Source organism: Elgaria multicarinata, chromosome 1 (genome assembly GCF_023053635.1).
Source record: "Elgaria multicarinata webbii isolate HBS135686 ecotype San Diego chromosome 1, rElgMul1.1.pri, whole genome shotgun sequence".
Lineage (NCBI taxonomy): Eukaryota > Metazoa > Chordata > Lepidosauria > Squamata > Anguidae > Elgaria > Elgaria multicarinata.
The window spans coordinates 90,362,376-90,376,653 of NC_086171.1; the positions used below are offsets into that span (position 1 = coordinate 90,362,376).

The 14,278-nt window shown below is 47.1% G+C and overlaps 1 protein-coding gene across 2 annotated transcripts in view; it reads left to right on the forward strand.

Moving 5' to 3' along the window:
• The window catches only part of STRADA (STE20 related adaptor alpha), a 29,371-nt gene extending 17,744 nt beyond the window's left edge, over positions 1 to 11,627 (forward strand). For both annotated transcript variants that reach the window (XM_063131960.1, XM_063131953.1), the window contains exons 11-13: positions 60 to 301; positions 8,013 to 8,055; positions 10,203 to 11,627. In XM_063131960.1, the coding sequence (XP_062988030.1) occupies positions 60 to 301; positions 8,013 to 8,055; positions 10,203 to 10,355 (438 nt within the window). In that variant the 3' untranslated portion in view covers positions 10,356 to 11,627. The remainder of the gene's footprint in view (positions 1 to 59; positions 302 to 8,012; positions 8,056 to 10,202) is intronic.
• Positions 11,628 to 14,278: the final 2,651 nt, after the last annotated feature.

Genomic DNA, 14,278 nt, shown 5'->3' on the forward strand with positions numbered 1-14,278 from the left:
TATAGTGGTGTGAGCTTTTCCAATCAGCCAAACACCTGCCTTCTCTTCTCATACTTCAGATGCTTTTGGAGAAGCTCAACGGCACTGTCCCTTGTCTCCTGGACACAACAACTATTCCTCCAGAGGAGCTGACCATGAAACTATCACGCTCCGGGGCCAGCACTGGGCTTGGGGAAGGCATGGCAGCCAGCAGTGCCAGGGCCTCTAACGGAGAGGCAGTACCACATCCCTACCACCGTACCTTCTCGCCCTACTTCCACCACTTTGTGGAGCAATGCCTGCAGAGGAATCCAGACTTCAGGTATAGCAAGAACAAAGAAATCATATAGATTGAGGAAAGTTTGAAACGTTGCATTCCATGGTGCTCAAAGCACTGTCTGCCAAGCCCTTTGAGCCATTAGCAAACTCGGACTTGCGATTGCTAACTTTCAAGGTGGCATTCCTCGTTGCCATCACGTCTGCTAGACGTGCCTCAGAGTTAGCAGCACTCCGTATGGACGCACCCTATACGGTGTTTCATGCTGACAAAGTGGTCCTTAGACCAGACCCAGCCTTTCTTCCAAAGGTTGTGTCTTCTTTTCACCTTGGACAGGATATTACTCTGCCAAGTTTTTTTCCATCGCTGTCATCTCCCCTTGAGTCGACGCTACACACCCTGGACGTGAGACGTGCTCTCGCTTTCTACCAGTCCAGAACAGTAACTCTCCGGAGATCCCTAAGACTTTTTGTTTGTTATGTGGGCAAACAAAAGGGACTCCAAGCATCTCTGCAGAGAATATCTGCTTGGGTTGTTCAGACTATCAAATTAGCCTATGAACTCGCTGGCCTCCCGTTGGAGGGGAAAGTGCGCTCTCACTCCACCAGAGGAGTGGCCACTTCTACGGCTTTTGAAAAAGGGATCGCTCTATCAGAAACCAAAGCAGCTACCTGGTCAACACTTTTGACTTTTGCCAGTCACTACCGCCTGGACATCAGGGCGCGGAGAGACTGTGCCTTTGGGTGTGCCGTCTTATCGGCAATCCTATGACTACTCATATACCAACTGACACCACCCACCTCCAGTAAGTCAGCTTGTTAATCGCCCATATGTGTGATGCACAGAGACCACGAAGAAGAAAGACAGGTTGCTTACCTGTAACTGTAGTTCTTCGAGTGGTCATCTGTGCATTCACACAACCGTCCCCACTATGGTGTCATTATTTTTTGATCACCTGGTGGTTCTTCTTCGTGGTCTCTATGCATCACACATATGGGCTTTGCGCCTGCGCAGAGACCAGACCGGAACCTTCTATAGCTGAGTGGAACGTTTTTGGCGGGAACCCCTCCCCCACGCTACCACGTATGTCCATGGGGTTCCCACCCTTACCTCAGTTCTTCGTCGTCCGCCATTGTGCACAGACCTGTTTAACCGAACCTCTAGCGTTTTTCTTATTAACTTTATTTTCTCTTTTACGATCTTCTTCGTTTTTCGATCTTTTTCTAAGACTCTTCTTACTACTTTTCTTATATTAAAAAAAAAAAAAAAAAAAAATTAAATTATTGAAGATAGTTTTCCTCAGCGACTTCGGTCGCGTGAGGCCTGTATGGCAGTTGAAACACCGTTTACGAAGTGTGTGAAGTGTGGGGCCAAGCTTCCACCTATTGACAGACACTCCCTCTGTGTCCTTTGTTTGTGCTAAGGCCATATCGTTGAGGCCTGCCATCATTGCATGTCGTTTACAAAACAAACGAGGAAAAGCAGAGCTGACGACTTCCCTCCATCTTGGGGGGAAAAAGCTCTCAGAGCCACGGAGGCTCCTACTATGGATAAAACGGCAGTCAGTAAGTCCGTTACCGACAAAACGGCAGCCAGTAAGACCGTTGATGACCGTTGCACTGAGGTGCCTGAGAATTCCAGAGCGGCTAATAGGGCTCAGATACCCCTAACGCCTGGACGGTCACTGGTGAGTTCCGCGGCCAGGAAAATCTCCAAAAGTGCCCGGACTCCCAAATCTTCGATGATGGACAAAACGGCAGCCAGTAAGTCCGTTGATGACCGTTGCACTGAGGTGCCTGAATATTCCAGAGCGGCTAATAGGGCTCAGATACCCCTAACGCCTGGACGGTCACTGGCGAGTTCCGCGGCCAGGAAAATCTCCAAAAGGGCCCGGACTCCCAATCTTCGATGATGGACAAAACGGCAGCCAGTAAGTCCGTTGATGACCGTTGCACTGAGGTGCCTGAATATTCCAGAGCGGCTAATAGGGCTCAGATACCCCTAACGCCTGGACGGTCACTGGCGAGTTCCGCGGCCAGGAAAATCTCCAAAAAAGGCCCGGGCTCCCAAATCTTCGACGATCGACAAAACGGCAGCCAGTAAGTCCGTTGATGACCGTTGCACTGAGGTGCCTGAATATTCCAGAGCGGCTAATAGGGCTCAGATACCCCTAACGCCTGGACGGTCACTGGCGAGTTCCGCGGCCAGGAAAATCTCCAAAAAAGGCCCGGACTCCCAAATCTTCTTCGGAAATGGAGCGGCGGAACCGGCTAGGAGTCACTCTACTCCTGCCATACCGACCGCTTCGATACCGAGGCCTCCCTCGGTATCGAGATTCCAGCAGCTACCGATGGCTACGGTACCGACGCACCCTCCCAGTCTATCGGAGGGCGAGTTGCGGGATTCGGTTTCAGCGGCCTCTTTCCGAGAGCCTAGCAGGCCGTGAGAGGTTCAGGGACTAATCCCTCTACCGCCTTCGGAATGGGATCGATATCGCCCACTTCCAGGGTGACCACCAGTACCCTCAAGAAGAGTATTATGCGCACCCTTCGCTTACATCGAGGGTGTGTCATCTACCGCTGCCGCCACCGCCCGCCCACCAATGTCCACGGTGTCGACGCCTCGACACCGTACGCAGCCATCGGCATCGACTGCCGCGGTTACCACGATACCGACGGAGCATGTGTCATCTACCGCTGCCTCCACCGCCCGCCCACCAATGTCCACGGTGTCGACGCCTCAACACCGTACACAGCCATCGGCATCGACTGCCGCGGTTACCACGATACCGACGGAGCATGTAGACCTCCAGGTGGTTACAGTATCCTTGCCTGAAGAAAATTATTCATCGGATTCTGAATTGGGGTTGTCGGCTACTCCATCGATGCCTTCACCATAAGATGAGGTTCATGACAACGACCCTTCTTCCCCTTCCGACGATATGGTCAGATCTTCTGACCATATGCTTAGAATGGCTCAGGCATTAGGACTGGTGATCCAGCACCACATGCTTTAAAGCAAATGGCTCAATTATTCTGGAAAACACCGGCTATGTCTCAGGCCACATCGTAAAGGCTAGAGACCCTCTATCGAGTCTAACAAGAAAATGTACAGTTTCTGGTCCAACATCCCAAACCTAATTCGATCGTAGGGAGTCGGTTCAAGGCCGCTCACAGAAGGCACATTCTGCACCCGTGGACAGAGAGGGCAGAAAGTTGGACCTTACGGGCCGGAGGATTTACTCCTCTGCTTCTTTGGGCATCAGCCTACGAGGCTACCATGGCACGATACCAGCTCTTCCTCTGGGAGAAAATAGGATCACTAGGTGAACATCTCCCAGAGGACAAAAAAGAGCGGGCACGAGTCTTCCAAAGTGAAGCTTCAGCCATAGCCAGGCAACAAGTGTCGACAGCGCGACACCAAGTTGACTGCCATTCCAAGTCGATGATGGGACCCGTGTCCTTGAGGAGACATGCTTGGCTCCGCTCCGCTAATCTGGCTCATGACACCAAAGCCAGGATTTAGAACATGCCTTACGATGGCGAGGGCTTGTTTAATAGCAGGACAAGACCTTGGACTCTATATACAAGGCTTGCACAACAGCCAAGAAAATAAGTTTCTCTGCTCAGCCTGCCCAATACAAGCTGAGACGGTGAACAAGACCGCCTGCTCAACAACAACAGCAGCGGCCCTACTATCAAAGCCAACAGAGGCAGCAACAACAACAACTCCAGAGTAAGCGGCCATATCAGTCTACATTTCAACAAGACAAGCGTCAGCCTGACTTCACCAAGAAGCAGCGACTTTGACTTCTTTGTCCCACGTCCACCTCCCTTTGCGAACCGCCTAGCACCCCATTACCATATGGGAGTCAATGACATCAGACTCCTGCGTGCTCACTATCATCAACTCGGGGTATGCCATCGAGCTCGATGTCCTTCCTCCTTCTTCGGGGGTGAAAGTAACGGCGCCATCCCTTCCTCTGCTTCCGGAGGTACAGACCTCTGCTATCGAAGAGAGCCATCTCTCCCGTACCCGCAGAGGAACTCAACCAGGGTTTTTTCTCGCGCTACTTCACGGTCCCGAAGAAATATGAGGTCTTCGGCCGATCATGGACTTAAAGCAGTTAAACAAATTCATCATTCCAAGGAAGTTCCGTATGACAACGGTTACTTTTATTCTGCAGCTCCTACACTTGGACGATTGGCTTCTGGTAGCGGACAGCAGTTGCACGCTCCAGAAGGACATTTCAACCACCCTCAACCTGTTGGACTTGTTGGGTTTGTGGGTCAACGAGGAGAAATCCATCTTGACCCCACATCAGAAGCTCGACTTTATAGGGGTAACCCTATCGTCTCGGGATGGGAGAGCATACCTGCCCTCGACCAGAGCAAGCACCCTTCAAGATTTAGCCATCGCTACCGAGAGCCGCCGAAAGGTCTCGGCATGGACAATTCAGAGGCTATTAGGCTTGATGGCAGCTACAACTGCAGTCATCAGGTTTGCAAGACTCAGAATGAGAATATTGCAGGCCTGATTTTTAAGAACTTTCGATCTTCGACACGATGCCCGGCGAACTTACATGTCGATCCCGACGCAAGTAAGGGCATCTCTGAAATGGTGGTTTTCGATGTCGACGCTCCTAGAAGGAGTTCCCTTCCAGCAAGAAACTCCTTTGGTAACGATCACGATGGATGCATCGTTGATCGGATGGGGAGCACACTGCGACTCCCTCACAGCTCAGGGCCGTTGGCCTCCTTCCCAGAGGGAACATCATATCAACCACCTAGAACTGCTAGCAGTGGAGAATGCAATAAGACTTCAGCAGGTCTTTCCACGTCGACCACGAATGGGAGCTCGATACCGAAATAAGAGACGTTCTCTTTCGGTACTGGAGCCTCCCTGCTGTCGATGTCTTCGCTACCGAAAAAAACGCAGCTTGTTCCAGGTTCGGCAGCAGAGCAGGAAGAGGAAAGCACTCGCTAGGAGATGCTTTCACCAGAACCTGGAAAGGAAATCTTCTTTACATCTTTCCTCTGTTTCCACTGTTGATGAAAGTGCTGGCCAAAATCCAGTCGGACAGGTCAGACTGCATCCTTATCACACCGTGGTGGCCTCGACAGACGTGGTTCTCCCACGCCCTTCGACTGTCAGACGGGAATTACATCAGACTCCCGCCGATACCGACACTGTTGTCTCGACACCAGAGCAGGGTTCGACACGCAAACCTGTCGACCCTCAAGATGACGGCATGGAGAATATCATCCATTCCTCTTCTCGTACCAAGGATTTAACTGTAGACCATATATTGTTGGCATCACTAAAGCCTTCAACAAGAAAATCTCACGCGGCAAAGTGGCAGAGATTTCAAACTTTTGCCTTGGGAAATGATCAAGCACCTGAATCTTGCCCTTTGTCATTGATTCTCAAATACCTATTGGCACTTTATCAGCAGGGACTCAAACTCACTTCCATCAGAGTTCACCTAGCGGCTATTACGTCTTTTCATCGAGGCATGGATGGTTTTACACCTTTTACACATCCAACATCGAGGAAATTTCTAAAAGGACTTAAAAATACGATACCAACAGTAAAGTGTATCGTTCCACCATGGAGCCTGTCAGTGGTGCTACAGGCATTGACAAAGAAGCCCTTCGAGCCCATGGCCTTATCTGACCTTAGGCTTCTAACATGCAAGACTGTCTTTTTAGTAGCCATCACTTCTGCTAGACGTGCAAGTGAGCTTAGAGCTCTCAGGATAGATGCTCCTTACACTATCTTTCACAAAGATAAGGTTGTGTTACGCACAGACCCTGCCTTCTTGTCTAAGGTAGTGTCAACCTTTCATCTGTCCCAATATATCACTCTACCAGCTTTCTTTCCGAATCCTACATCACCTGTCGAGTCTGCTTTACATACACTTGATGTAAGGAGAGCTCTTGCCTTTTACAAGGCTAGGACAGAGAATTTTAGAAAAACAAAGCAATTGTTTATTTGTTATGGGGAGCCTTCTAAGGGAGTCCCTGTTTCATGCCAGCGTCTGTCACGCTGGATTGTAGAGACAATTGAACTTGCCTACTCTATCTCTGAACTAGAGCTGGTGAAACCTGTGACAGCTCATTCTACCAGAGCCGTCGCAACATCTGTTGCTTTTGGCAGAGGTGTTCCTTTGACAGAAGTCTGTAGAGCTGCAACGTGGTCCACTCCATCCACATTTGTTAGGCACTACAGTTTGGACACCCGTGCGAGGCACGACTGCTCGTTTCGATGGACAGTGCTCTCGGAGATCTTCAGATGATGCACCAACCCACCTCCAAAGATATGTCAGCTTGCTACTCGCCCATATGTGTGATGCATAGAGACCACGAAGAAGAAATGCAGGTTGCTTACCTGTAACTGTAGTTCTTCGAGTGGTCATCTATGCATTCACACAACCCACCCACCATCCCCACTTGGTGGTGTGAGACTTACAAATAACACAGTTATATTGTGGAATGTACTTTATTTTATTTACACTCATGTTTATGGGGGCACAATGTCGGACTCCTGTAAACTGAGGTAAGGGTGGGAACCCCATGGACATACGTGGTAGCGTGGGGGAGGGGTTCCCGCCAAAAACGTTCCACTCAGCTATAGAAGGTTCCGGTCTGGTCTCTGCGCAGGCGCAAAGCCCATATGTGTGAATGCATAGATGACCACTCGAAGAACTACAGTTACAGGTAAGCAACCTGCATTTCTCCTCAGTGAGACTGTTTAGGCGGTTTCAAGAACTGAGGGGATTAGGCGGGAACCCCTGAGCATGCTCAGTGGACGGTGGGGGAGGGGTTCCCGCCTAAAACGTTTTCAGCTTGAGAAGTTTCCGAAGCTGGCCCTGTGCAGGTGCAGAGCCCATATGTGTGACTGCACAGATGACCACTCGAAGAACTACAGTTACAGGTAAGCAACCTGTATTTTTCTGTGGCAGTCTTTTAGTTTATTACATCAATCTCATCTATTCATGTGTATTTTATTGGTTCAGAGGCTGTCATTCTGGGCCATTCCATTCTGTTCTGGTTGCCTTCTGGGTGTTACGGAGTTAAGAAAAGTATAATATTTAGTTTCTGTTCTTAAGTGTCTCTTGCCACATTGCGCAGGTTTTGGCATCATGATATAGATGTTTAATTTGTTTTTAGCTGTGTATTTTTACTGTTTTATACTGTATGGTTTTATCTGTACGCCGCCCTGAGATCTTAACGATATAGGGCGGGATATAAATGTTTTAAATAAATAGACAGATAGATAGATAGATAGAAGGTAGAGAGACATCATTAATTTCCATGATTGCAGCAATGAATGCAATCGGGAAAGAACCATTGATGAAGCCACGGCTAAAGACTAGTTTGAAAACCACTGGCCTGAGTTGATAGAAAGAAAGGTGGCTCCAGATGCTATGGAATGCAGGTTTAACAGGTATTGCACATGCCTTGACTTCTTTAAATAATCTTAATATAGATGTTCCAAAGTGGGATGGCTTGAGCACCTCCCTTCACAAGGGAGATGGGCAAGCACCATTTTACATGATTGTGAGGCGGGGTAGCACAGACAGCAAGCTTGTGTTTTTATAGTCACTCAGATTTGTTATTACCCCCTTCTGTTCTCAGCAGAAGCTGAGCTTGCTGGTTTTAAAAATTGAGTATCTGATGACGGAAGAAAATGTTTGCTACTCTTTCCAACTTTTGCATATTGATATACAACCTTTCCTTTTTCTCTTGTGCAGGCCAAGTGCAAGTACACTGCTCAACCATTCCTTTTTCAAACAGGTAAACAGGCTTATTTCCTCACTTTTGCCCTAGTAATATTCCATCCTTGTTTCGCCAGTAGGTTCCTGGAACTGGGGGAAACAGAGAGAGAGAGACCTGTTGTTCTTGGAATCTTCTGTAATTGATTGTGTGAACAAAACGAGCTTTTTCCAGGGTTACGTACCCTGAAACAGTGGGTGTGTTTGGTCCACTAAGTGGGAATAGTCCACTCCACGGATGATCCTTGCCACTGCAGGAGAGATGCTTGGGCACCCAGTTCCCCTTCTCTTCTGCCAAATGGGCACGGGACGTGCAAGGATCCCTCCTCCTTGTCACAGCTGAAGGATGGATCCTTGTGCACACCCCTCCCTGATATTGGTGGATGGATTTCTCCCGAGATTGGACGTTGCATGTCCAGCCACAGGAGACATCCTTCCCGCTTGAGGGGATGGAAGGGGGGTCCTTTCATCCCCTCGAGCCTATCTCCAGATGGACTGCAGGGTGGTGGTGGCAAGGGTTATGTCCCACCCAGCAATGCCACACGCAGGGATGTTCTGTGCTGTGCTGGGAAGCGTGTGGGGAGCCAAGGATTGTGGCGTCCAACCAAAGGACAGCATGACTGGTAGCTCCCAAAGCACTTGCCAGCACGGGATTATTTGCCCTGCCAATGGAGCCCCGCTAGGCTGGAACGGCAAGGTTTTCTGCTGCTCTTGCCTCATGACTCTTGGCAGGGAAAATAATCAACGGAGTCCGCCACACAACACGATAAGCAACAGTTGTGCAGAAAAAACACTCTGCAAATTGTTGGTTATCTCTCTTGGTTATTTTTTTCAAAATAACCAACTGTGGCGTGTTTTTTGCCCGACAGACGACAGGTTAGTAAATGATAGACTATTTAAGCGACAGTTGATTAAATTGTCCATGGTTGATTAATGTGTTGTCTGAACTGAGTCAGTGTCTGCACTTGGTTTGCATTGTTGTTTTTATAGTTAGTCTGTTTGGTTCCTCCAACTCAGAATTATGGAGATTCTCTTTCCGTCCTTCCCATTGTCTGAGTTTCGACAGCTAGAGCAGAAGGAGGAGGAGACTGGAAAACTATTTCCTTTCCCTTAGCCTTGCTTGGGCAAAAATGTCTACTCCGCAAAGCACAGAAGCACCACCCTTGTCAGCTAAAAAATGTTTTACTTTTAGTTTTGTCCTATCTGGAAAATGCATGCAATCCTGCCTAGTTTGTTGGAACAGCTTTACTACTAACCCCAAACAATGAACAATGTCCTCTGGTAAAGGAGCTTCCTCTAAACCAACCCATCTTCTGGGCTATTCTGTGATACAAATGTGTAAAGGAGGCAAGAATTCTATGGAAGAATTTTTTTTCTTTTAAGTTGCTTACTGTTTGCAAAGATAGCTTTGAAAGTGCCAAACCTCAAAGACTTTATTTTGTGTCATTGTGCTCGGCTGGTCCTCTTTTTTCCCCTCCTCCTTCTCCAGTTGTACAAAACATGATACATTTCTCCCATTTTTTGAATGACATGTTGGATTTGTTTTAGATTACTTCTACACTATAACCTAAAAACAAATTTACCAGATAAGAATTCCTTTAAGGATCTCTGTAAATTGCAAGAGGTTTTTTTAAAAAAGTATTTTAAAATTCTGTGAAATGTATGACAAGCATAGATTTTGGTGGTGGAAATATTAAATTGTATGTGGACAGCTTACTGGGCGCTGAAATTGTAACATTGAGAGCCCTCCCCAAAACTCCACTCGGTTCCTGAGTTTTCCACACAGCCACTATACCTCCATTTAAGAGGGGCCCTTCTAGTCTAGCATCCTGTTTCTAACAGTGGGCAGCCAGATGCCTCAGAGAAGCTCCAAAATAAGGTATGACCAAAACAACCCAGCCCTATTTGTTCTCAGCAGCTATGAAATAATGAAAGCTAGAATCCTGCTTTATTCTTTCTGTGAAAGTCAAGATAATTAAAATGTTAAATTAATATCTTATTCCATGCATATGCTGTGAATGTCCAAAAATCCAAAGTGCTGCTTTAGGTGACCCTACACAATGAAACTATGTGTGAGAATAGATTGATTAAAATTCCCACTACCTTCTCAGTAGCTCAATGCTCTTAATTCTGCATGTTTTAGAGTGTTTTCTTCTCTTTACCTTCCAGATCAAACGCCGTGCATCTGAAGCACTTCCTGAACTGCTGTACCCAGTCACACCAATTACTAGCTTTGAAGGCATGCAAGCGGGAGACCCTAACCTTATTTTTGGACTAGTTTCCAATCTGGAACAGCTCGAGATGGATGACTGGGAATTCTAGACTTCAAACAGAAGAAAGCACATGAAGTGTAAACGCTCTTCTGGAAATGTTTTCTACAGACAAGGTTAATTTATTTAACCTCCTGCTCCCTTTCTCACAGAGCTGTGATGAATGATATGTTGTAGTTTACGTCTTCCTTAGGAAGGTGATCTAGATGACATTTCCATTGGAGTAAGGCCAAGGAGCAGACTGTAGAAGGGGGGATGCATGGTAAAGATATGGTGCTGGAGACTTTGTCAAGTTAAGAGATGTCTGCCTTCACAACGAAGCTCAATTGAACCTGTTTTCCCTGCCATTCGTTTGCTCTTGCAGGATTGCTGCTTCCAGCAAAGATGTCTCAGTGTTCTTTGTTGTAGTTTCCTGATAAAAAGGGATGTTCACATGCTACTTGCAAAAGTACTCTGGTCCATAGGACCACCAGTGGAAAATCAGTAGCTTTGCAAGGCAAAGTACAGGTAGCATTTGCAACAGGTATATTCCATGCAGAGCTTGGACTTGTCTAGAATTCTTCCCGTCGGCCCTCTACTTTTATCTGGCTAAGCAAGATGTGATGGAAATAGTAGACCAATCCTGTGGTGCTAAAAACTGCCAACTGTAAGTCAGAGGAGGCAGGGCTCAGTACTCCGTACTTTTTATCCAAGCCAGCATCTCCCATTTACTGTTATTGCTCCATCTGTGGATCTAAGTAAGACTGAGTGCTGTGCACTCTTTTTTTTTAGTTAAAAATCTCACCCATCCTTTCTGCTAGAGAATACATTTGACGATTTACTTAACAGCAACAAGGTTGTCTGTCCCAGAATAGCTTTCTCCCACTGACTTGTCTGACATATGAAGATACCTTGAGCTGGATGCAGATTTATACATACTTAAGAATAGACCCAATGAAACCAATGGGGTCTTAAATTAGTCACAACTAGGAAGCCAGAATCCCATTGATTGTAATGGTCCTACTTAGATGTATGACCAAATCTGGACCTCATCCTCTATAATCTTCCCACCCCTTTTTGGCATGAGTGTTGACCGTTGGCTATGGTTTCTTATCCTAAAGTGTCCCACATTGTGTAGTAAGGCCTTTCCTCTCTCCACCCACCCCTTCCACTTTATGGGCTACTTTCTTCTTAACTATTTTAACTCCGTCAAGCATTGAGCCAAACCTCTTCCTGCATCTGGCTGGCTGGAGCAATTGCAGGTCTGTGTGTCTCTTAAGCTGTACTTGAACCCAAGCCACACCTGCTCTTCTAGTTGTGTTGCCAATAAAAGATTTATGCACACTGTTGTTGTCCTGCTGTGTTCACCCTACAGTAAATGCTATCCTGCAAAAATAATTATTTGCCTATTTATTTATTAAATTTAAATACTGCTCCATAACCGAAGCTCTCTGGGCAGTTTACTAAAGTTAAAAACAGTGAACATTAAAAAGTATACAAAATTTAAAACCATCAAAAATATAAAAACAACAGTATAGAACGACAGTATCCATTTAAACAACAACAGGAAGCATGGACCTTAACGATGCATGCCTGACTGCTGCTATTCACCAGGCCAGCCATGAATCTAAATCCTGTTGCAACCCAAAAGATAGTCTTGTTAGTTTAACCATTACATGTGGTACAGGTGATTCATTGCAGGCAAGACTTTGCTTTGGGGGTATAATAGTAGCCACTATGGTGAAACTAGTTTTTTATTATTATTTTAAATCCAAAAGTCACAGTAGGGCAATACTATTACTAATGTTATGAACATTCACGCAAGGCTAGTAGATCACCCTTCCCCAACTTGATGTTAAGCAAAACAATGGTGGGAGAGGGAGAAAAGTTAAGCATGATGCCAGAGGCTAAACGTTTGCAGCTTGTAGGAGTCTTCAAGATGGAATGAAGGTGGGGGTGGGCAGAGGAAGAGAAGAGATCCCCCACCCCATCCTGAACTATGTTGCTGAAATGAAAAAAGCTTCGGGTAACCAGAAATTATTTTGTTTGGAAGAAAGACAGGTTGCTTACCTGTAACTGTAGTTCTTCATCATGGTCTCTGTGCATCACACATATGGGGCTCTGCGCCAAGCTCGTTTCGGGAAACTTCTAAAGCCGAGGCTAACGCTTTAGGCAGGAACCCCTCCCCCACCATCCACTGCGCATGTCCAGGGGTTCCCGCCGTTCCCCTCAGTTCTCTTTCGACCGTCTTGTTAACAAGACGTCTCGTCGGGAGCTTCTGCGATCTCTTTGAGAAAGCTAGCCGAGTGCATTTTTGAGTATTATTAGAGTATATAGTTGTAGTGTATATAGTTTTTTACAAAAAAAATTAATAAAAAATTAATAAGATATTCTTAGATAAGCTTCATTGTTTTTTTCTCAGCGTTGACTGGCTGCATGGCCGTTAAGGCCCCATTCCGCAAGTGTTTGGAGTGCGGAAGCAAACTTCCCCCAACTGATGGACATTCCTTATGTTTGTTGTGTTTGGGGGAGGCACATATTGTTGAATCTTGCCATTTTTGCATGAGATTCACAAGACAAACAAAGCGCCATAGGGCGGATCGCCTCAGAGCCTTACTCTGGCAAAGGGCTTTAGAGGCTGCTGATCAGGCAAAACTTCCATCAACAGCGACTATCCCTGCTTGTCGTGTTCCTCCTCCGGGTTCCAGAGCTCCAACACTAGAAATGAGTCACCCAAAATCTCCAGGATCTACCCGATCCTTGACTGCCACTACGGCAAAAAAGATATCGAAAAAGGCAAATAAGCCTACAGAAAATGGGCATAAAAAGAAAAAGAAGGACAAAACCGCCAAGGCGGCTTCTGTGAGCACTGTGTTGAGAATCCCAACTCCACCATTGCTGGAATCTCCTATTAGACAATTACCTCCGTCGGTACCGACAGCTCAAGTAGCTACATCGGTACCGAGGATTGAAGGACCGCCCGCGACATCAATATCGGAAGGAGAGATACGCGATACTTCACCTTCCAGACTGGCAACGGCACACTGAAACGGTGACCGATATGAATGTGAACCTCGGATCCAACATCAAACTTGCTCACCCAGGTCACATTCTTCCGACCGTCGCAATCGAGACCTGCAGACCAGGTCTGATTACCGTGACCGAGATTTTCAAACCAGGTTGGCATGGAGTCATTACCCAAGATCTCCTGATAGAGACTGGGACAACTATTCGAGTTGGTCAGGCCCTCCTCGAATATCGTACCAATATCCCAATTGGCAACGAGACTCCACTTACTACAGTGATCCACCAAGATATTTCACCGACCATCGACCTCAATACCGGGTCAATCCGCCTCGATATCGATCACCGCCTTCAGCCATGGTCTCACGACCGCCGCAGACTGATGACACAGCGCTCCCTGCTGACCAACTACCGCTACCAACTCCAGCGCCATGAACAGGAAACCCAAGATCTTCTACGCTTGCAACAGAGCCTACCAGATCTTGCCAGGGAGACGCAGCCACAGATAGGGGACAGGCGAGTAATGTATCACAGTTGAGAGTAATTCAGCTGCCGCAACCTACTTCCCTGCAACAACCGTTGCAATCAACAGAGGCTGATCTACTACCACAGTCAGAAGAAAGACAGCCCGACTCACCTACGAGACTAACCTCATTGTACTCAGGGGATGACTATCATTCTGACACTTCCTCCTATTCAACAGTGGCCCCATCGATACTGTGCCCGGATGATATAGCTACAGCGCAAGAGGGTGCCTCCCCGTCCGAGGACAATTATCATTTCGCCGATCAAATTCTGCGTATGGCACAATCTCTAGGCATAGAGACTCAACAGCCATCAGAGCAAATCTCGGACCCTGTATTCGATGCCGTGTGCACTGAAGCAGCGACTCCGGTCTCTATACCGTACTTACCTACTTTGTTGCATACAGTAAAACAATCTTGGAAAACCCCAGCAACCATGGGTGCAACA